General features: G+C 32.7%; 1 protein-coding gene across 1 annotated transcript in view; it reads right to left on the minus strand.

The window, feature by feature from the left end:
• Plc21C (Phospholipase C at 21C) overlaps nt 1-18,425 on the minus strand; it is a 71,937-nt gene extending 53,512 nt beyond the window's left edge. The window contains exons 1-14 of the mRNA XM_080173190.1: nt 18,110-18,425; nt 17,702-17,767; nt 14,265-14,366; nt 13,693-13,765; nt 13,268-13,350; nt 9,479-9,525; nt 8,889-8,963; nt 7,929-8,085; nt 6,787-6,840; nt 6,298-6,388; nt 5,803-5,908; nt 5,016-5,103; nt 4,379-4,469; nt 3,478-3,589 (exon numbers count right to left, since the gene is read on the minus strand). Of these exons, the coding sequence (XP_080029316.1) occupies nt 3,478-3,589; nt 4,379-4,469; nt 5,016-5,103; nt 5,803-5,908; nt 6,298-6,388; nt 6,787-6,840; nt 7,929-8,085; nt 8,889-8,963; nt 9,479-9,525; nt 13,268-13,350; nt 13,693-13,765; nt 14,265-14,366; nt 17,702-17,767; nt 18,110-18,142 (1,178 nt within the window). The 5' untranslated portion in view covers nt 18,143-18,425. The remainder of the gene's footprint in view (nt 1-3,477; nt 3,590-4,378; nt 4,470-5,015; nt 5,104-5,802; nt 5,909-6,297; nt 6,389-6,786; nt 6,841-7,928; nt 8,086-8,888; nt 8,964-9,478; nt 9,526-13,267; nt 13,351-13,692; nt 13,766-14,264; nt 14,367-17,701; nt 17,768-18,109) is intronic.
• Between the last annotated feature and the right edge of the window lie 4,198 nt (nt 18,426-22,623).

Raw genomic sequence — 22,623 nt, forward strand, 5'->3', positions numbered from 1 at the left:
AAAAATACGCTTTTTAAGTAAGCATTCTAATGCATGGAAGTCAAGAAATGCAAAAATTTTCTTACAGAAAAAGGCATACTTTTTGTGTTTCACCGACAATTTTAAAAGTATTATAAAATCTCTTAGAATTAACGTAATTAGACAAAATAACTTCTGATGAGACATGCATTACATATATTTTGACAGTATGAAAGAAAAAAACACAAATTGAAGAAATTAGTCCTAAATAATTATAGTTGAAGTCAAGATTTTAGTTTTTTTTGTTTGTTTTTTAATCAACATTTAAGTAGACAGTATCAGAAAACATGTTTTCACTGGGTGCCACCGGCTAAAAAAGCGATATTTGATTACCAAAAGACATATTATAATCGCCAGTACTGGTTTCATTTACCCCCCCGCGCCCCCGTAGGGGTTTTTAGCGCGTTTTCTGAGGCTGGGTGCACGAAAACTTTGTTAGGAAATTCTTTTAAATGCGCTTTTAAAGTCAAAATGAAAGATGTAATACATATAGATAAAAGACGCAAAAACATAGTTATAAGAAATATTTATTTGATTAGACTTTGAATTAAAGTTGATAATAAATATTTTCAAGTTCTATTGCACTAAATGATGCAGACGGGAGGAAGGGGGGGAAGGCTAAACCTTAATCTAAACCTTTTTATGTTTGATGTTTTAATGTAACTGAATAATCGTTTCTATAGATTAGTACAAATATCAGGATCTAAAGGGATAAGACAAAGGCCAATAAATTGTTGTACATCCCCAATGATAATACACAAAATTACCCCTTGTGTAGATTAAAGTTAGTAGTTAAAACGTTTGAACACACAACTTGAAAACTTTGGGGACTAGTGTTATAAACAGCCCAATGTCCCCTACCTCACTGCGGAAACGTAAAGTTAATATGCAAATAACGTGAGGTTCTTATAATCATTCTAAATTGGAATTAGCAAGTAGTCTATCTGTCTGTCTATTGGTAATGCTTTGATTTTAAATTATGTAGTTACATGGTATTCATGTTTAACATCAGCAGTTTTATTTAGAAAGGGAGGGGACTGTTAATTACACTAGTCCCCAAACTTCAAAGTTTTATAATAACGTTTTTATATTCGTTAGCATAAGAACTTCAGGAAATTTAATTGATTTTTTATTGGTTGGTTCATTAAGATGAGTGTCAAAACTTTTCAACCACTAATTCTCATCTACAGACAAATAATTTTGTAATATAATTAATTAAGTATGTATTTATTAAATATGTATCAATATTGGGGATGTACATATTAATCGGTTATTGTTTTGTTCCTTAGATCCCTAGGTGTTAATATACAAAGTAGCTTGATGTCTGTTTGTCTGTCCGCCCATCCCTGAAGATCTCGCTAACCACTAAATCGATTGAATTCTACTCTTCAGGGAATATATCTACTGGTCCTGTGGTTGTTTAAAGCTCATTTTCAAAAATAAAAACTCCCAAATTTTTTTTTCATATTTCTATAATTAGGGTCGGTCCGTCCGTACGTCTGGTACAGTTAGCTCTTTTACTTAACCTAAATAGGCTAGAATTGTCCTATCGATCTCAAACTTTTCATGCTGATTTCTACAACAGTTAGGTACGACTTAGAAAGCACAGCAACTCTATAATCGTTACCAGAAAGTCCATACATCCATTTATAACAAGCTGATTTTTACTTTTTTGACAACAAATAATGGTTTTGAATGTTAAAAATATCCTATTCATCTAATTTTTTGAATACTGATTCCTATTTCAATAAGGTGTAATGTTATAAGCGAAGCATCTCTATAATTTAGTCCTAAAAACGTCAGTATGTCCTCAAACAGTAACATGTATTTAATCAGTTTTAATTACAATTTTGTATAGACATGCATTAATATTCAGTTCTGACACTTCACAAGTGTTAATGTTCGTTTGTCCTTCCATTTCAGAGCTTCTTTCATGGATGTTGTCATTCTTGTTTAATTACCTCTTGGGGCAAATCCCCTAGAGGCTAGGGGCGAAGCCGCTAGTATACATGTAAACAGTAAACAAGAATCATAATATCATTATAAATATAGATATTAGTTAATAAAAATTTATGTTAATCATGCCCACATTTATAATGGATTTATTAAACATAAAAATAAAGTGAAACTTGTAGCTTGCTAAAATAAGGATCCCCATACACCCCCATTTACACCATCCCCTCCCCTCCTACTGAAATGGATTCCATGACCCCAAATTTGACACTTTAAACACTAAAATCGGACTACAATTGACATAGTTACACTTTAAAGGGCCCAAAAAGCTAGTGATAGGGTAGCTGCGCTACTAAAAAATTCTCATATTGCTCTGATAACCAAAACCTCTAATTAGACATTTTAAACACGAAATTCAAGATAGTTGATGGATAGATAGATGGATAGATATTTAGATGAATAGATAGGTGATTAGATATATGGATAGATAGATGGATAAGTAAATGGATAATCAGATGGATAGATGGATGGATAGATAGAGGGATAGATTGATGGATGGATAAATTGATAGTTAATAGATAAAGAGATGAATAGTTGATGAATAGATAGATGGATCGATATATAGATGGATAGACAGATGGATAGATAGATGGATAGATAGATGGATAGATAGATGGATAGATAGATGGATAGATAGATGGATAGATAGATAGATGGATAGATAGATGGATAGATAGATGGATAGATAGATGGATAGATTGATGGATAGATAGAAAGGGTAAGGGGGGGGCTATTTTCGGGAGGGGTTAATCTGGTAATTTTCTATCTACCTTCATAAAATGACCTTTATCTCCATGTTCCTTTTAAATGACAGAAAAAAACATAAAAGCAAATTTGTTTGTTGTTAAATTACCTACAATAAAGTATAAATGAAATTTTTGTGAGATGAATTTTAAGGGTACTAAATAATTAAATCCCCTTTTTGGTTGATTTGCCCCAATGTGCATTGGTTGATTTTCAAAGACCAAATTGAGATTCACCACAAGGTCTTTGCAATGGGGAAATACAGTTATTTAACCCTTTCTCCCTCTGGTCCAATTTTACTCTATTGTGTCATTACATAATCTAGGGGTGATTGGTCAGACTTCTGCCAAACACCGCCTCATAACTAAAGATGCTAAAAATGGTTCTTGCTGCTATTTCAGGTACTGGACATAAATAGTAAGAGTAGAGGAATAGCTTGGCACATTTCATTACCATACACAAAAATATTTTTTAGAAAATAGGGACCATTCCAAAAACATTTTTTTAAAAGATAGGGGCCATTCTAAAAATATTTTGTAGAAAAGAGGGACTATTCCAAAAATATTTTTAAGAAAATAGGGACCATTCCAAAAATAGTTTTTAGAAAATAGGGACCATTCCAAAAATAGTTCTTAAAAAATAGGGACCATTCCGAATATATTTTGTAGAAAATAAGGACTGTTCCAGATATATGAATCTTACCCATGGGTTATCACTGGCTCATCCTCCTCCTTAGGACCATTCCAAAAATCCAGTTCAATACATCTGCACCCAGACAACAGGACTTGGCGGTACATTTCCAAACTAGATTTGCCTGAATATTAACAAAATTACCCTAATTTTAGTTGGAATTAAATGGTTAGTTAAGTACCTACTTTTTTTTCTTTAATCCAAAACAAATCAAGGACAACTTCATTCAGCAATATGAGAATACCATATCATTATTGGGATATCTTAAAAAGTCATAAACATGCTTATTATAACAAAACTTAGTAATATGAGCAGATCCCCTCTCCGCCGCTACATTAAATTAATAAGGGAAGAGTTTATTCTATATGCCAAACTCCTGCAAGGGGCCATAAACCCATGTGAACTATTTCAGCAAAGCCCTAACCTTGCAGGGCAACACTTCACCCAATTAAACCAAACCAAACCTAACATAGCCTAACCTTTACCTAAGGTTAAAACACTATCTATGGGTCTCTCTACCTTCCTATCTCCCCTTCTGGTAGCTTTGGAACAATCATACCTGTTATCTGATGTCCAGTAAGATAAGTATTGTGACTTGACTTGATGTAATAATCATACCTATTATCTCATGTCCAGTAAGATAAGTATTGTGACCTGACTTGATGTAATAATCATACCTGTTATCTGATGTCCAGTAAGATAAGTATTGTGACTTGACTTGATGTAATAATCATACCTGTTATCTGATGTCCAGTAAGATAAGTATTGTGACTTGACTTGATGTAATAATCATACCTATTATCTCATGTCCAGTAAGATAAGTATTGTGACCTGACTTGATGTAATAATCATACCTGTTATCTGGTGACCAGTAAGATAAGTATTGTGACTTGACTTGATGTAATAATCATACCTGTTATCTGGTGACCAGTAAGATAAGTATTGTGACTTGACTTGATGTAATAATGGGCCAAAGAAAAGTCCATGTCCTCTAACTTTTCCAACTAAAACAAAATCTATTAACAATCTGCAAAAAGAAAAACCTTTTTAATTTTAGAGTAGAGTTGCTACTTCATTACTTAGGGAAATAAATTCTTTACTTTAAATCTTATTTAGTAACCAAAGCATTCCTCCTAAAATATAGCACCTGCAGGTAGAAATATATCTTAAAATATAGTTTAAAACAGGCATAAACCTGTTTTGCTATCAGACAGTTGCAATTTATACTAAAGCAACGGATTTACTGAATTAAATGCAAAATTATAGAAAAGCCTTGCTTCAATACATCATTAATGACCAAGGATGTTCTAGGAGAGGGGTGAAAGGGTTATAACCAGAGATCTAAAGGGATAAGATAATGGCCGATAAATAGATGTATGTCCCCAATGAATGATGATACACAAAATTACTACTTATTTTTCAATTAGTGATTAAAACGTTTGGTCACTCAACTTTGGGGACTAATTAAAAAACAGCACAATGTCCACTCCCTCCCTGGGTAATAATCCCACCCCCCTAAATCAAAAAGCTTAAACATCCATGACACTGACCTTATCTTGTGAGATGACATTATTGTCCTCTGATAGTAGGTACCATAGAAACCCTTCAAGACTCAACTCACCAACATTTGAAAGATCACTGAAAACAATTAAGTAAAATACCTATTAGGAAGGTGAATCGGGTAAAGTATCTAGTTTTATCATAAAGAAATTAATGATTAATAATTCTGTTAAAACATAATTAATTAAATTGTAGACTTTTGACTTTAAATCCATCTACATACCAAAAATTGTAAAATTGAAAATTTTGTAAATTATAATTGGGGGTAGTATATTAATAATTGGGACAGAGAAGTTTTGTAGATTAATCTCAGTGCTTTTATCCCATCTACAAAAGGATATTGACAATTTGGATTAAGATTTGCTGCATAAATTTTTTTAACTACTTATTGAAGTAGAAGTAGAAACCACTTTACCGTATTACGTATTACCTATAATCTACCTATCTATGTAGTATTTGTCTTTCTATCTTGTATCTATCTATCCAACCAGCACCTATCTATCTATCTTACCTGGATGGTTCGTATTTCTTGATAATATTATCTGCCTAATTGTTCAGTATCTACTTATCTATCTATCCAGTATCTATCTATCTTTCTATCACACCTGGATGGCTCGTATTTCTTAATAATATTAGCTATCTATCTATCTATCTAGTATTCGTTCTATCTAGAATCTATCTATCTATATCTCTCGCCTGGATACCTCGTATTTCTTTATAATATTGACACCTATCTTTTATAAATCTATATATCCAACTATTATCTATCTATCTTACCTGGATGGCTCGTATTTCTTGATAATATTAGCTGCCTTTTCTTTAGTAAAATAAGGATGTAGAATCTCATTCAATCTCGAGTCTCTTTGTGTGTTATTCAGAAAGTCTAAATTACATTAATTTTATGTTTTCTTTAGAAATTTATAGTTATTTATCACATCTAATTATATATAGACAGCTTTCCACGAATATTAAAATGAAATTTACATGATTAAAACTGGTGTTCCAGACTGACCAAGTAAGTTTTATAATGGATGTCCATTGGTAATATAAAAAACAGTCTTCTTTCTTTTAAATAGAAATGAGTTATAACACGTATATCCGAAAGAATTACGAAATTATAATAATAAACGGACTAGGTTAGTAAGCTATTAATCAGCTTTTATACCAAAGGTACATAGATATCTACTATGATGAAATTCGTAGGTACCTACCTAAAAATTGTTCACTATGAATCAATCTAAAAACTGGTCACTAAAATATGTAGGTACCTACCTAAAAATTGGTCAACAGTTATCACAAGATTGTTCTTTGGCACTTGGGACTCCACTAGCACAGGTTTGTTGGCACTTACACTCGTCTGACACTGCAGCAGCAATACCATGGATATATATTAAGGATTCCGAATCAGCTCAAATTTTGGACCCAGAATCCGAATCCGCATTCTGGTAACGGTTATGTATAGAGAAGCTACGCTTTCTAAATTGTAACTGTTAAAGAAATCATCATGTAAAGTTTGAAATCGATAGGACAATTTTAATATGTCTAAATTAATGAAAAGAGCTAACCGTTACGGACATACGGTCGGACTTATCCTAATTATAAAAAAGCTTCGCTTTTAAAAAGTTTAAATAAAATAAAAATCACGAAACCTAGTCAAGTAAATTACGTTAACGTGTTTGCCATACATTCAGATTTACGGACATGCCGTAAATTTAAAGCGGCTTCGCCACTAAAAATATAAAAGTATATATCCATCCATCCCTGGTCAAACACTGATCTAATCTCTTTTCTCTGGCACAGTGAAAGATAGAGGTCCTACAAAATATTCAGATTAATAAATTAATATTTTAATTACCTAGGTACCTATGGAAAATTAATATGCTCTTTTAAGTATATTCTACTAAATAAAGTAGTGCGCTTTTTTGTCTGTAGCAAAGAATCGTTACAGTAAGCTTCTTATAATATGTCAAGGGATAGTTTTAAACTTTTTTAGGTGGGTATCTCCACTAGGGTGGTTCGATTTTGGAATTTCACATTAGTAGACATTGGCAAGGGTTACGGGGCCAATATAAAACCCTATTAGTAGACATTGGCAAGGGTTACGGGGCCAATATAAAACCCTATTAGTAGACATTGGCAAGGGTTACGGGGCCAATATAAAACCCTATTAGTAGACATTGGCAAGGGTTACGGGGCCAATATAAAACCCTATTAGTAGACATTGGCAAGGGTTACTGGGCCAATATAAAACCCTATGAAACTTGAAAGAGATTTTTTAATCAAAAAACAACGGGCGCGCGGGGGGTATAAAATGTGCCCGCCCCCTTATAAAACCAAAAATTGAAATTCCTTTAAACACGGGCATGTTGCATATCAAAAAGATCGCATTGAAATGCTGATTACAGATCTGAAAACCGTTTTGAAAAATATTGATTCAGTCTGAAATGATTTTCAAATAACATATCAAAATAAACAATTTTGATTAAATCAGCTGTTTTTAGGTACTTAATGAGATCTTATTCGAACTAGGAGCAATTTTTTTTCAAAACGGTTTTCAGATTCGTAATCAGCATTTTAATGCGGTCATTTTGATATGCAACATGCCTGTGTCTGAAGGAATTTAAATTTTTGGTTTTATAAGGGGGTGGTCACTGGTCACTTTTTCTACGGACGCGCCGATTTTCTTTGGATTAGAAAAAAACCTTTCAAGTTTCACAGGGTTTTATATTGGCCCAGTAACCCCTGCCAATAACTACTAATGTGAAAATCCAAAAAAGATTGCAAATCGACCCGCCCTAATCTCCACCCCCCCCCCCAAAAAAAAAAAAAATTAGGTATTACTTTTCTCTCTAATTATAACTTGTGTGCCCCCTCTATCTTTTACTTCAATTTCTAAGACTAACCTTAAAACTGTGAAATTGAAAGTCATTGCGAGAAATTTCGTCCGTTTTGCCGTGAGGTAATCCCGTTTGTTCCAGCGCCTTCTCCACAAGCTTTCTGTCCTCCCGGGCTGAGGCAAACGTCTTGACAATATTCTTGGACGGAATGTTTTTGTCTCCCCTGAAAAAAAGTAAAACGTAAAAATCTAGGAATCGATCTAGCACCCCAAATAATAGGCATATCTTGATGAAACTTGGTTGAAATATGTAGAATAAGAATTTATTTATTCCCTAAAAATTTTAGTTTTTTATCTCGAATAGAAGCCGAGAAATCACGTTTCCTCCATCTAACTGACTGACGGACGGACAGTATTATTAGACGGAATGTTTTTGTCTCCCCTGAAAAAGGAAACGTAAAAATCTAGGAATCGATCCAGCACCCTAATTAAGTCAAATCTTGATAAAAATTGGTTGAAATATGTAGAATGTGAATTTATTTAATCCCTAAAAAATTCAGCTGTCTTTATTGAATAGGAGCCGAGAAAATCACGTCTCCCCATATCGTTACAGACTGACTAACGGACAGACAAAGTGAATAATAGAGTAGCTTTTTGTCTTCCATAGAAACCAAGAATGATGAAAATATAAATTAAAATTGGAATTCCAATAAAATTAAAACAAGTAGGTATGTTAATGTATGTATGTATGTTAATGAAATCCTTATATAAAAGTAACATGATGTCTGTGTGTGTGTTTGTTTGTAACGAAAGATTTAGCTAACTGATGAACACATATGGTTCTCCTTTAAAATTGCTACGCTTTTAAACTATACCTACCAGTTACAGGAATCATTATGCTAAGTTTGAAATCATTACGACTTTGTCACATGTTTTAATTTTCAATTAGAGCTGTCCGTAACGGACGGACGTACATACGGACCGAACGTAATTGTAGAAAAGCTTTGCTTTAAAAAAAATACATTACCTTACACTTAATAAAATTTGTTGGTGAATTTTTCTTAATGAATCTGCTGCGGTGAAATTTAGAGGTTTCTGATTTCTGAAATAATGGATATATTATTACTTGGATGTTACCCCAGAATTTGATATACTCTAATAAATTGGGCTAAAATAAGGATTCCCACCCTGATCCACCCACTTTACCACATCCCATCCCATCCCCTCCCCCCCCCCCTACTAAATAAACGAACTGACCAATGATGGAGTGCCATGTTATCAACCTAAATTGACGACAATTTTTCCCCTGTCATAATATCCACGTAGGTATATTTCATACAAATGACAAGATGAATGATTGAAAATAAGGATAATTAGGTTCAAGGACATCCTAGGAGGTGGAACGGTTTAAAGGGCTGTATACCCCCCCCCCCCCCCCCCCTACCAACGAATTTTGAGGTTGCCATTATTTTGGTAAAATCAGTTGAAATAAGATGTTTGATAAAATATTTTTTTTTAAATAATATTATATATCTGTAGCTTAAAGAACGATTCTATATAGGAGGGGGTATTCTTATTACCTCTAGGGGCAAAGTCGCTAATTACTTTATAGATTACCTGATGTATTTTTCTAATTGATTTGCCCAAAATTTTGCTACTTCAACCTATAATAGATAATATTAAGTAAAGATTTATTAAATAGATACCTACTAAACATAAAATGACAACAAAAAAATAAAAAGGAAAATTAAAGAATATATTATAAAAAAGTGTACAAGTGTATTTAATATAAAAATAAATAGAATTTATTATTATAAATTGATTTTTGTAGAAAAGTATCACACATGATAATTCATAAAAATTATTTTCTTTGATGTTTACCTAGGTAGTATCGCAGCACTCCTATAGAAATTGATAGGTATATTATTTGAATGTTGCACCAGATTTTCATGTACTCTAATAAAGTGATACTCTTAGCTGGCTAAAATAACGATACCCCCTTTTACCCCATTCCCTTCCCTCTACTGGATGAACGAAGTGACCAATACATGAGGTCCATATTAACAACCTAAATTAACAAATTTTCCCCTGTCAATATATCCACGTATTCTACATTCATTCTCATCATAGATAGAATAGGTTTGAACATCAGTTAAATAATCTTTAAGATTTGATCTGTTTAAGACAATTGTAGCCAAGGATCTAAAGGGATAAGACGATGGCCGATAGATTGATGTACATCCCCAATGATGATAAACATAATAAACCCTTTTGTATATTACAATTAGTGGTTAACGAAACTTTTTATTTCTCAAATTAATGAACCAATCAATCAAAATTAAATTAATGTTCCCAAAGTTGTTAAGCCAACTTATAAAAAAAACCTAATTAAAAACTTTTGGGGACCTAATAAACAACCAAACTCCCCTCCCTCTTTGAGTGTGGCAGCATTACTTATGGAAAACAATTGTTTTTATTACCTAATTTTTAATGAATTTTAGTTTAAATTACATGTAAGAAGTTTTTAACTTTTAATAAGTTTTATATTATAAAATTATATGTTTTATCTCTATCGGTAAATATTTAAAGATTTCATATCTCTAAGAGATTAAATTTTCAATCATATCTGAATGTAAACAAATTTTGATTAATTATTATTTGATTTAAATTCAAAATAGATATAATAGAAAATCATTTCCAGTATGGCTTCGAAGCCGATTAATATCCGCTGGATGAGAACCTGTTCTCAGTCATACTAAAAAAAATCATATAAAGCATCGTATTACAGACAATTTTCACGTAAAAAATTATTAAATAAAAACCATTAAAAAAAGCCCGGACCTTCGGCCCCTAGGAAAACTTGTTCTAATCTTATAATTTTACATAGACATATAAATATCCGCGGAAAGTTGTCTATAATACGATGCGATAAAAAAATAAATAGTTTATTCATTTGTACTCAAAGTTATTATATTTTAAAAATGGAAAAAATCTGCGTATTTCAAACTATAAAAGGTGTTTTCAATAAACAGTAAAATATGCATTAATATTTTTTTAAATGTGGATATCCTGCGAAAACGACTGTTTACCGATAAATTGATGCACATCCCTTATGATGATACACGAAATTCCCCTTTCGGTATATTAAAATCAGCAGTCGTAACGTTAGAACACTCAATTTAATCAACCAACCTATCAAAATTCACATAAGTCTCCAAAGTTGTTAAGTTAACAAATAAGAAAACGTTATTATAAAACTTTAGAGACTAGTGTAATAAACAACCCATTGTCCCCTCTCTATCTCTCTCTGCTATTAAGTATAAATCCTCAACTATTAAAAAAGAAATACGCTAAAAAAAATTTAATCTTTTTTTCAGTTTTCAGAAACATTTTTTTGGAAGTAATTTGATGCGTTTTTAGTGTTCCACTTTGATTTGATGTAATTTTATAACCATCATAATTTAGAGTAAACACAATCATATTTCATCAAATTAATATGTTTTAAAGCGAAGCTTTTCTATAATTAGGGTCGGTCAGTCCGTCAGTCCGTAACGGATAGCTTTTTTCCTAATTTTAGGCACGTTAGAATTGTCCTATCGATTTAAAATTTTGCATAGTGATCCCTGTAGTGCTTAGGTACAATTTAGAAAGCGTAGCAACTGTATAATCACTACTAGAATGTCCGTACATCCATTTTAAACATATTGATTTTTTGATTTTTTATAACAAATTTGTATGTGATCTAATTGTCCGATTGATCTGATTTTTGGTATACTGATTCCTGGGACAACAAAGTACAATATTATAAGCGAAGCAACTCTATAATTAAGTCCTAAAAATGTAAGTATGTCCATAAACAATATCCGGTATCAAGCAATTTTTCAACCAATTTACTTACAATTTTGATTCGACTCTATATATTATGGTTATTCAGTTCTGACACTATACAAGTGTTAATGTCCGTTTGTCTAACCGTTTCAGAGCTTCGCTTTTATGTATGTTGTCATCCTTGTTTGTCTTTAAGTAGAGCTGCAATAACAAGATACCTAACAACAATTTAGTTGAAACCAGGGAGGAAGGAGACATGGGGCTATTTATTACACTATGCCCCAAAGTTTTATAATAATGTTTTCTTATTTGTTGGCTTAAAAACTTAAAGAGACTTCTATTGAAATTTGGTTGGTTGCTTCATTAAGTTGGGTGTCCAAACGTTTAACCCCTAATTGTTATCTACAAAAGGGTTAATTTTGTGTATCATCATTATGGATGTAAATTAATGCATTTGATTTTAAAAGTTGATTTTTTGATAGTGAAGTGTTGCCGCTAGTTGGAGTTAACGAATAAAAGAGCATGTTTATAAAAACTTTAGGTACCAGCATAATTTCCAGTCCAATGTCCCCTCCCTCCCTCGGTATAACTAGATATTAAGTGGTTAATGATATACTTAGTAAACAAAGGCAGATGTTTGTATCATAATTTCCTAGATATTTGCAAGCATAAATAAATACAACTATTATGAACACAGAAAGAGAGGGGGCAATGGACTAGGTATTCTTTGTACTAGTCCCCAAAGTTTTACAATAACGTTTTCTTATTCCTTGGCTTAACAACTTTGTGGACTTTGATTGGTTTATTCATCAATTTGAGTGTTCAAAAGTTTCAACCACTTATTATTATCTACAGAAGGGTTAATTTTGTGCATCATAATTGGGGATGTGTACATCTATTTATCGGCCATTGTCTTATCCCTATAGATTACTGATTATTTATCATATTTGTTTTTGTTTTATTCAGGGTCAAGTATAAACAAAACAATGATGACAACATCTCTAAAAGCGATGCTCTGTAATAAAACGGTAGAACAAACGAACATGAAATCTTGTAGAGTGTCAAGAATTACCTAATAAAGATATCCTAAATTTTATATAAACTTGCTGCAAAATTGCGTACATACAGGATTCTGTTTAAGGACATATTTACATTTTTAGGGCTTGATCATAAAAAAAAGCTTCTAAAATATTGTAAAATCTTAAATCAATTATGAATATTCTAACATGCTTCTATGACTTTAAAGCATTAAAATTTGTTTTTGATTGGTGGAGGAAGTGAACACTAGATGCCTTTTTGTTCAAAAAGACAAAATAGCTATTTCTCGCATCGTATCATAAACAGCTTTCCGCGGATATAAAATGTACAATTATAGGCAAGATTGAAACCTTTTTTTAGCCGCGAGATGCCGAAGGCATGGGCTGAAACAAATGGTTTTAATCTTATGATTGTACATTTTTATATTCGTAGAAAACTGGATTTAATACGATGCTAGCTATAATTTTTTCGTATGGATGAGAACCAGTTCTAATCCACCAGATACTGATCGGTTTCGAATGAATACGAGAAAATACAAACCTTGGTAGCCAGAAGACTTAAAAAGTTGATGTTTGTGAAATCTGTTCCGTACACTATTGTTATTATATTTTGATCTGTGGAATCTGAAAATAAAATTGATTATTATCCTCATCTAAAAGTAACAAGATCTCTCTGTGTTTTTCTGTACCGAAGAATCTTGCTGACCGCTGGACCGATATGGTTCTCCTTTGCTCTCAGTGTAGCTTCTTGGAAGGTTCATAGCTTTTTAAGGGGAAATCCCCCCCCCCTAAAAAATGGGGTAGAATTTAACCCCCACCACCTGAAGTGCCCCTATATGCCTCTAGAGGCACTCCTGAGAAGAGAAAGAAGTAATCCCCAATCAAGATAAACACAACTACCTACCACTATAACAGATTAAAATAATTGGTGGAAAAGTTTGGACAAGATGTAATAAATAAAAGTACCTCTAAGTATTTGTTCCCGTAATTTTGGATCTTTGGGTATTCTAGCTTCAGAACCGGTTCTAACATCTTGCACCTACAGACATATAAGATAAATATATAGATTTAAAAGAAAGCATACAGAGGTGGATATTTCCTACCTTTAAGTTATGTTTGAATATGGTCGAATAGGTTTTAAGAATCCCCATAAAAAAATACCCCCACCCACCCAAAAAAAAGAAATGGATTAAAAAGTTGAAATCGTTCTCCCATATTGTAATAAATATTTACTCAGTAAAACCTACCCACCCCCCCCCCCCTTATCCAGCTATTTTACCCCTAGAAATAATAAGCTTGTACGTCCTTGGATGTTACCAATGGCCGATAAACTGATGTACATCCCCAGTGATGATACACAAAATTACCCCTTCTGATTAAAAATAATGCTTGAAACGTTTGAACACTCAACTTAATGAATCAACCACGAAAGACTCTAAAGTTGTTAGGCAAAAGAATAAGAAAACGTTATCATAAAACTTTGGGGACTAGTGTAATAAACAGCCAATTGTCCCCTCTCTCGCTCTGAAAGTTACTACCTGTGCTAAATCTAGAATGATTGTGTCTAATCTCTGATCCACCAGACACAGGAAAAATCCTTCCGCATCAACCCTCACGTTCACTTGTGACAACGTGTTATCCTGAAATACATAGGTGTAGTTGCAGTGCCCCTAGAGACCTCTGTTTGAGGTGGAGGGGGGGGAGGGAGTTACTCCAAACCTTCACGTTTACTTGTGATAACGTGTTATCCTGAAATATGTATAATTATAGAGTTGCGACGCTCCTAGAGGCCTCTAGAGGCACTTTAGAGGTGGAGGGGGGGGAGGGAGTTACTCCAAACCTTCACGTTTACTTGTGATAACGTGTTATCCTGAAATATGTATAATTATAGAGTTGCGACGCTCCTAGAGGCCTCTAGAGGCACGTGACTTTAGAGGTGGAGGGGGGGGGGGGAGGGAGTTACTCCAAACCTTCACGTTTACTTGTGATAACGTGTTATCCTGAAATATGTATAATTATAGAGTTGCGGCGCTCCTAGAGGCCTCTAGGGGCACTTTAGAGGTGGGAGGGGGGGGGGGGGGAGTTACTCCAAACCTTCACGTTCACTTGCGACAACGTGTTATCCTGAAACATTATAATTATAAAGTTGCAGCGCCCACAAAGACCTCTAGAGGTACTTTAGAGGTGAGGGGGGGGGGGGGGGTTACTCCAAACCTTCACGTTTATTTGTGACAACGTGTTATCCTGAAACATTTATAATTATAAAGTTGCGGCGCTCCTAGAGGCCTCTAGGGGCACTTTATAGGTGGGGGGGGGGGGGGGGGAAGGAGTTACTCCAAACCTTCACGTTCACTTGTGACAACGTGTTATCCTGCTATATGTATAATTATATAGTTGCGGCGGCCATAGAGGCCTCTAGAGACACTTTGAGTGAAGGGGAGAAGAATTACCCCCAAACTTTCAATTTTCAATTTTAAAACAAAAAAACAGGTAATTTTTTCAGCCATGAAAAATTTAATGGACAGACGGACAAAGTAAGTTATGGAAAAGACATGCTACTAAAAACATCTTGGGCTGAACTCGCGCCTATTTGTTTAAAATTGTTCTCAAATTATTCATAATCTAAATATAGATTTCACACAACTAAAAAAGGAGATATTAGATATCAGATTATAATTGAAACAAAAGTTTTCTTAAGTCCAAACTTAAATTTTTTTTCAAAGTAATAGTTATTTATCGCATCGTATTAAAGACAGCTTTCCGCGGGTATTAAAATAAAAAAATTATAAGAGTAAATTCAGTTTTGGTAGCCCTAAGGTCCGAAGGCCCAGCCAAACAAAATTGTATTAATTTTATAATTTTTCATAGCAACATTCGTGGTAAACTGTCTGTAATACGATACCATACATGATTTTTCAGTATGGCTGAGAACCGGGTCTAAATAAGCGGATATTAATCGGTTTCGAAGCCATTTTTAATTATAAATTAAAGCATTCCTTTAAAAATAAATAAACCGCGAAAGCATTTTAAGAAAATCTATGAGCATTTCCTCTGTTATAAAAACAAACAGTAAGAAGTCGGATCATATGTAAAGAGTTGCCCCCCAAGGGCTTTCTGTCTCATTTCTCTATAGGTGATAGGCAAATAGATTTATTATTCTAGATGGTGTGTGTGTTTGTGTGTATGTGTGTGTGTGTAGCCATGACTACTTAGGTTAAAGCAGTAAGAAACTATAGCTACACACACACACAAACTCACACACACACACACACACAAAAAAAAAACACACACACACACAAACACACACACTCACACACACACACAAACCCTCTAGATGGTCAAATAGCCATAAAAAATCCGTACAGTCAAAAACGAAATTTCTAGCAGACAAAGATTTTAGCAGCGAAGCTACTCTATAATTCACTTTGTATATCCGTCTGTCAGTCAGTCCGTAACGCTATGCGATAAATGTAATTTTCTCGGCTGCAATTGAAGATATACAACTGAAAATTTTAGTGAAGATTATTTGTAACACATGACATTAGCGCATCTAACTTACACATTACTGTGTTCGTCGGTCTGTCACTTCAGTCATGCTTCAAAAGCCATCAACCTTATCTTTAAAGTTTTGTTACTTTCTTTGAGTTTTTGCACATTCTCTTTTTTATCTTTGTTATGAGAACTGAAAAGCTGCTCCATAACTCACTTTGTCCGCTTGTTCATTCCATGATTTTTTTGTGCTTTGTTATTTATGGATGTTGTCATCCTTGTTTATTTATGTTCAGCCAGATATGAATGAAATAAACAATAATTGGTCGAATATTTCCGACACTATGTTACTATTGGTAAAATTAAGGGATAGACCATCTAGATTTATATATTTATTTTAATAGGGATAAAAAGAAAGAGGCATTTACAATTGGTGAAAGCTCAAACTATTATAAAGTTTAAGTAGAAAGAAAATAAATTAGGTAGGTATCAAATTAGATAGGTAATAATTTCAAAAAATTACATTTTTTTAGGTACCTAGGTAATTAATTTTCCAGTTTCGCTTCGAATACCCGGTGGATAAGAACCGGTTTTCAGCCAAACTGAAAAATTATGTCTAGCATAGAGTCGTATTATATCTAGTTTTCTGCATCTAAGGGCTAAAATCGAGTTTTAATCTTATAATTGTCCATTTTATATCCGCGGAAAGCTGTTTATAATACGATGCGAGAAATAACTATTTTAAATTGCCGAATTTTTAAATGTTAAAAATATTGAATATTGAGTCGAGAGAAAAGCTAAACATTGGACATTTGAACAAATAAACATTGTATAATGTAACTGCTAAGCGAGAGGTATATAGATATAGACAGGTGTATAGATAGGTAGCAAGGGGGAATAATATGTTCATAATAGATAGTATTAGAAATATCCTTTAAACGGTAAAGGTTAAAGAGAATCTTTTTTTAAAAAAATGCATATATTAAGACTACAATAAAGACTTTCCGAGATAGCGGTCTAGATAGAGACAGACTAACAAACATTCTATTTGTTTTTTTATATCATGAACTTGTCTAGCTAGTAGACTTTAAAATGTATACATTGAATATCTATTAAAACAGAAATTGAAAGGACATAAACATAAAACATATTTTTGCAAGCACAGATATTTGCAAATTTGCTTTGATTTTTGCGACATTTTAGTGTAAACTTTTTAGCAATAAATAAGGACATTTTAATAATTTTAATCTACAGGAGGGGTAATTTTGTTTATAATCATTGTTGGGAATATACATCAATTTATCAATTAAGACAGCTTTCCGCGGATTTTAAATTAAAAATTATAAGATTAAAACCAGTTTTGGCGTTATCCTCTATCGCGGCTAGGCAGGCTAGGAAGCCGAGCGCTGCGGCCAGAGTTCATAGGGGTATTATTTATTAGAGGATAATACCCCAGTTTTTTAGCCCCCTAGGGGCCGCATTTTACCTGGTCTGTCCATTTTAGAAATTTTTCTCCTGCGTGTATTCTTTCATCCAGGGTGTGGCTGCTAGCCCTGCGGGAGTTAGAAAGATGATTTTAACCTAACCTAACCATGACTAAAATCGAATCTTCTCAAATTTTTTGTCTGCTTGTACGCATGAATGCGTAAAAACGTAATATAACGGTTAGCTCATATCGTTAATTTATTCATGTTTGAATTGAGTTATCTATTTTAAACTTTGAATGATTCCTGTAATAGTTAGGTACGATTTATAAAGTTTAGCAACTCTATAAACTGTAAAAGAAGGTTAATTAGTCTATAAAATGTAAAAGAAAGTTTGTTGGTCAATTTGAAATATACCAAACCCATACTATAGAGTAGCTGCGCTACTAAAAATCATAATCAACTTTTTTCCTTGTTTTAATAGGAGAGGTCACAGACGCCATTTTGTTTTGTATATTTTTTTAAATGACAATTATTATAATCTAAAATTAACTGCCATAAATTTTCAATGTTTTTTTCATAAATTTTCACAACTTATTGCAAAGGGGGTTAGTAGCGGCGGATTAACAACCGCCCCCAGCTGCTAACGGCGGCTGTGTTCTATCTTTTCCGCCACTCAGAGCCGGATAATGTTGCCGCCCTGGCACCAACCATTTTATTGGAACTATTAATACTTTTTAGTAATACATTTCTTTTTTTAGTCTGAAACAAATATGGCATTAAATAATACAAATAACAGTAATAGGGTGTCTGTCTGTTTATCTGTGAGTAGCGAGGGATATCGCTAACCGCTGAATTAATATGGTTCTCCATAAAGTCAAGCTTTTCATAGGTCCAGGGAAGGTCTATAACTCTGAATTATTGGTCTAAGACCTCCTAAGAATAATCGCCCTAGAAAAAATGAACTCCCCCTCCCCCTAAAAAAAGGTTGTTTCTTAGAAAACAATCTACGAGTTTAGCTAACTAGAAAATAAATTATAATACCTTTATGAATAGAGCTATAAAATCTATAAAAAAATTGCTAAACTAAAAATAAACATAAAAAAATAACAAGGATGCAACATCCATAAGTAGCATAACTTTATCATGGAATGGACTAACGGACAAAGTTACCTAGTTATTTAGCAGATGTTCAATATTTATTACAAAGAAAAAGACTCAAAAAACTCAAAGTAAGTCACGAAACCTTTAAAGAATGAGGTTTATGACCGACAGACAGACGGACAAAACAATGTATATTGTATAAACTAGATGCTCCTACATCTTAGGAATTAAATTTCAGCTATCTATCTTCAATACCAAGCTTCCGAGAAAATCAAACTTTCCCCATAGCGTGTTACGGACTGACTGACATACAGACAAATTGAATATAGAGTAGCTTCGCTACTAAAAACAGCAACATACCAATATTGATTTTGAAGTAAAGCTTTTCTATTTTGGGATGTTTAGGTATGTACGCAAATGACGGATAGTCATAGCTGGCACCGATTTCAAACTTAGCATGAGGATTCCTTTGTCAATAAGGTATACAAAAATGTAAACTTGCCTGCAAAGTTGCAACTCTTTAAATATTACCAGAATCTTAACACGTCCATATGCTGTTTATTAAGCTATATAAACATAATTCTTAAGATATGTGCAATAATGTAAGCGTAACAACTCTGTAATCAAGTCTCAAAATGTAAATACGTCTATTTCCTTCACTATCAAAAATGTTTGTCCATCTTCATTTGTTATTGTTCGTTTATCTGATAATCTAATAACTTTTTTTAATAGAAATTATCATTCTTGTTTAAATTGTCAAACCAAGTATAAAGAAACATTATTGGAATTTGAAAACTAAATATAAATCGACAATAAACATAGACAAGTATGACCATAAGTAGCGAAGCTGTAATAGGCACTTAAAAAAATTAAATTAGTTGAAATAAGCACAGCAAAATGTAATACTAGAATACAAGGACATGTTAATATATGGTAGTAAAGGAGTGGATCTTACACCGGGTGACCAGATTATCATAATCAATTGAAACTCATAGCTGGCTAAAACAACGATACACCCCAAACTCTCCCCTCTCGTCCTACTGGATGAACTTAGTAACCAATATATGATGTCTATGTTAGCAACCTAAATTTTTCCCCTATCATAACATCCATAGGATTGGTTCCCCCACCCTTAACGAATTACAGTTGGTATAGGAAAGGTATCACAAATTTTTTTTAGGGGGGGGGAGATATTACGTTTGGACGTCCAATCAGTAATATGTGCAATTGACTAAAGGTTATCAAGTGGCTTTCCAAAGATTAAATAAACAAGAAACATACCTAAGAATAATAGATGATTTAAACTAAAACCAAACATACATACCTACCTACTGAAAAATCAATGAAATCCTTCCATGTTTAAGGATAGATATAATAAATAAATAAAAATATGAATAACATAAGCTAAAAGTAGCACAATAATAAAAACAAATAAGTCATAAAAAAAAAAAAATCATAAAAAATAATACACAGGAAGGTAGGGGAAATTAGGCTGTTTATTACACAAGTTTCCAAAGTTTTATAATGAAGTTTTCTTATTCGTTGGCTTTACAACTTTGGGGCCTTAAATAAATTTTGATTGGCTAGTTCAAGTTGAGTGTGAACATTTCAACCACTATTTGTTATCTATAAAAGGGGTAATTTTGCTTCTGATATCCTAAAATGCTATTGTGAAAAAAATCTTTCCCTTTAAACGCTTATGACTCACTTAGGTAGGTAGTACAAAACACTTTTTATAACTAACTTATTGATAAAAATAAGTTACATGCCAAAGACAATTAATATTGAATGATTAGAGTAAGGTGGGCATAATAAATAATATGTATATGTATACAGCTTTAACTCTAATCTCTCTAATAAATAGAGTTAGTACAAAACCAGCTAAAATAATGATTAGAAGAATAGCATAACAAGGACAATAGTTCCATAATTAGCGCAGCAATAACAAAATTAATAAACTTAATAAAAATATTTAGTGAGCTAATACATGGATCTAAAGAGATAAGACTGCAATGGCATATAAATTGATGTAAATCCCCAATGATGATACACAAAATAACCTCTTCTGTATATTAAAATTACTGGTTAATACGTTTGGTCACTCAAATTAATGAACCAACCAATCAAAATTTAATAAAAGTCCCTCAAGTTGTTAATCTAACGAAAAAGAAAAGTTATAATGAAACTTTGGGAACTAGTGTAATAAACAGCCCATTGTCCCCTCCTTCCCTGGAGCTTATAACACTTGATATGAGATGAACGTAAACACCATATTATAGAGTAACTACCTATAAAAATCTCAAATACTTAATGTTTAGGAAGTTGAATAAAAAAGCTATCTGTCCCTTCATCTATATTATTTTAACACTTACATATTTCTCTTTCCTTCTTTTCTACCCCTGACCTTCATATTCTCGGTGTTTCTTTAATACAAGAAATAAAATCATTCTTTTACGTGTTGTTTAAAAAAAGCAGATCTTTAAAATAAGAGTAGGTATGTGTGCAGATTCCCCACTACACTAGTCCCTAAAGTTTTATAATAACGTTTTCCTATTCGTTGGCTTAACAACTTTAAGGACCTTAATGAATTTTGATTGGTTGGTTTATAAAAGTGAGTGTTCAAACGTTTCAACAACTAATTTTAATCTCTTAAGGGGTTTTTGAGTATCTTAATTGGGAATGTACACCAATTTATCGGCCTTTGTCTTATCCCATAAGATCCCAGGTATGTGTGACTATAAATGGATGTAGATTCGTAGAATATACATGGATATATATTTGTCGTCAATTTAAGTTGCTAACATGGACATCATTTATTGTTCAGTTCGTTTTTCCAGTAGGATGGGAGACTGAGAGTGGATCTGGTAAAGGGTTAGATTGTGGAGGATTATTAGTCATTTCAGCCAACGCCAAGTTTCACTTCATTAAGAGTACATGATAATCTGATGCAAGATCCAAGTAATAATAAATCGATCTATCTTTATCTAATAATGTAACTTTCACGTTAGAGGTCTGATTTCCTTATCTAAATAAAACATTACAAACTGAACATTTAACCTTTAGAATAGATTCGCTTCTAACATAAAGTACTTGTAATAACTAAAAAATTGCTATCATGAAACTTTTAAAATTGGTTGTAACGCACGGTTAATTAGCCGTCTTATCTCTCTCCTTTTTGCTCATTTTGAAAATATACTGAAAACATAGAATCACAATGGGTTGAGATTGTAGAAAATTATTTTGAAAATATATTTAAACCACCAGGGTTCTATAGGGATAAGACTATGGTCGATAAATTTATTGTAATATCCAATGATAAACATAATTATACCTTCTGTAGATTCCAATTAGGGGTTAAACCTTTTGGACACTCAACTTAATGAACCAGCCAATCAAAATTCAATGAAAGTCTGTAAAAGTTGTTAAGCCAACGAATTAGACAAAGTTATTATAAAACTTTGAAGACTAGTGTAATAAACAGCCCAATGTCCCCTTCTTCCCTATGAAAATATAAAATCTTTACCTATGGGCTTAGATAGTACAAAAATTTATTTAATAATAAAATGAAAACATAGTATATCATATATAATCACTAAGTATGGGTTCTCAATAGTACAAAAATTGCTTAAAATAAACTGATAAATAATTTATCTAGAAATAAGGTATAGGTAGTCAACAAGCAAAATAAATCTAAAACAATATTTGGGAGGCAAATTAAAAGGTTGTCAATTCTACTTAGTGTTGCCCGTCAAAGACAGCTGAAAATCACGTATAAGTTTCGTGCTTTTTAAAAGTTAATTTCGCTGTTGGTCTAAGCTGTAATTTATCATTTATATGAAATATAAAAATCATTTTTAAAGGTATCTAGGTAGGTGAACAC

The sequence above is a fragment of the Acartia tonsa genome, chromosome 9 (assembly GCF_053477335.1).
Source record: "Acartia tonsa isolate MP-2025a chromosome 9, ASM5347733v1, whole genome shotgun sequence".
Lineage (NCBI taxonomy): Eukaryota > Metazoa > Arthropoda > Copepoda > Calanoida > Acartiidae > Acartia > Acartia tonsa.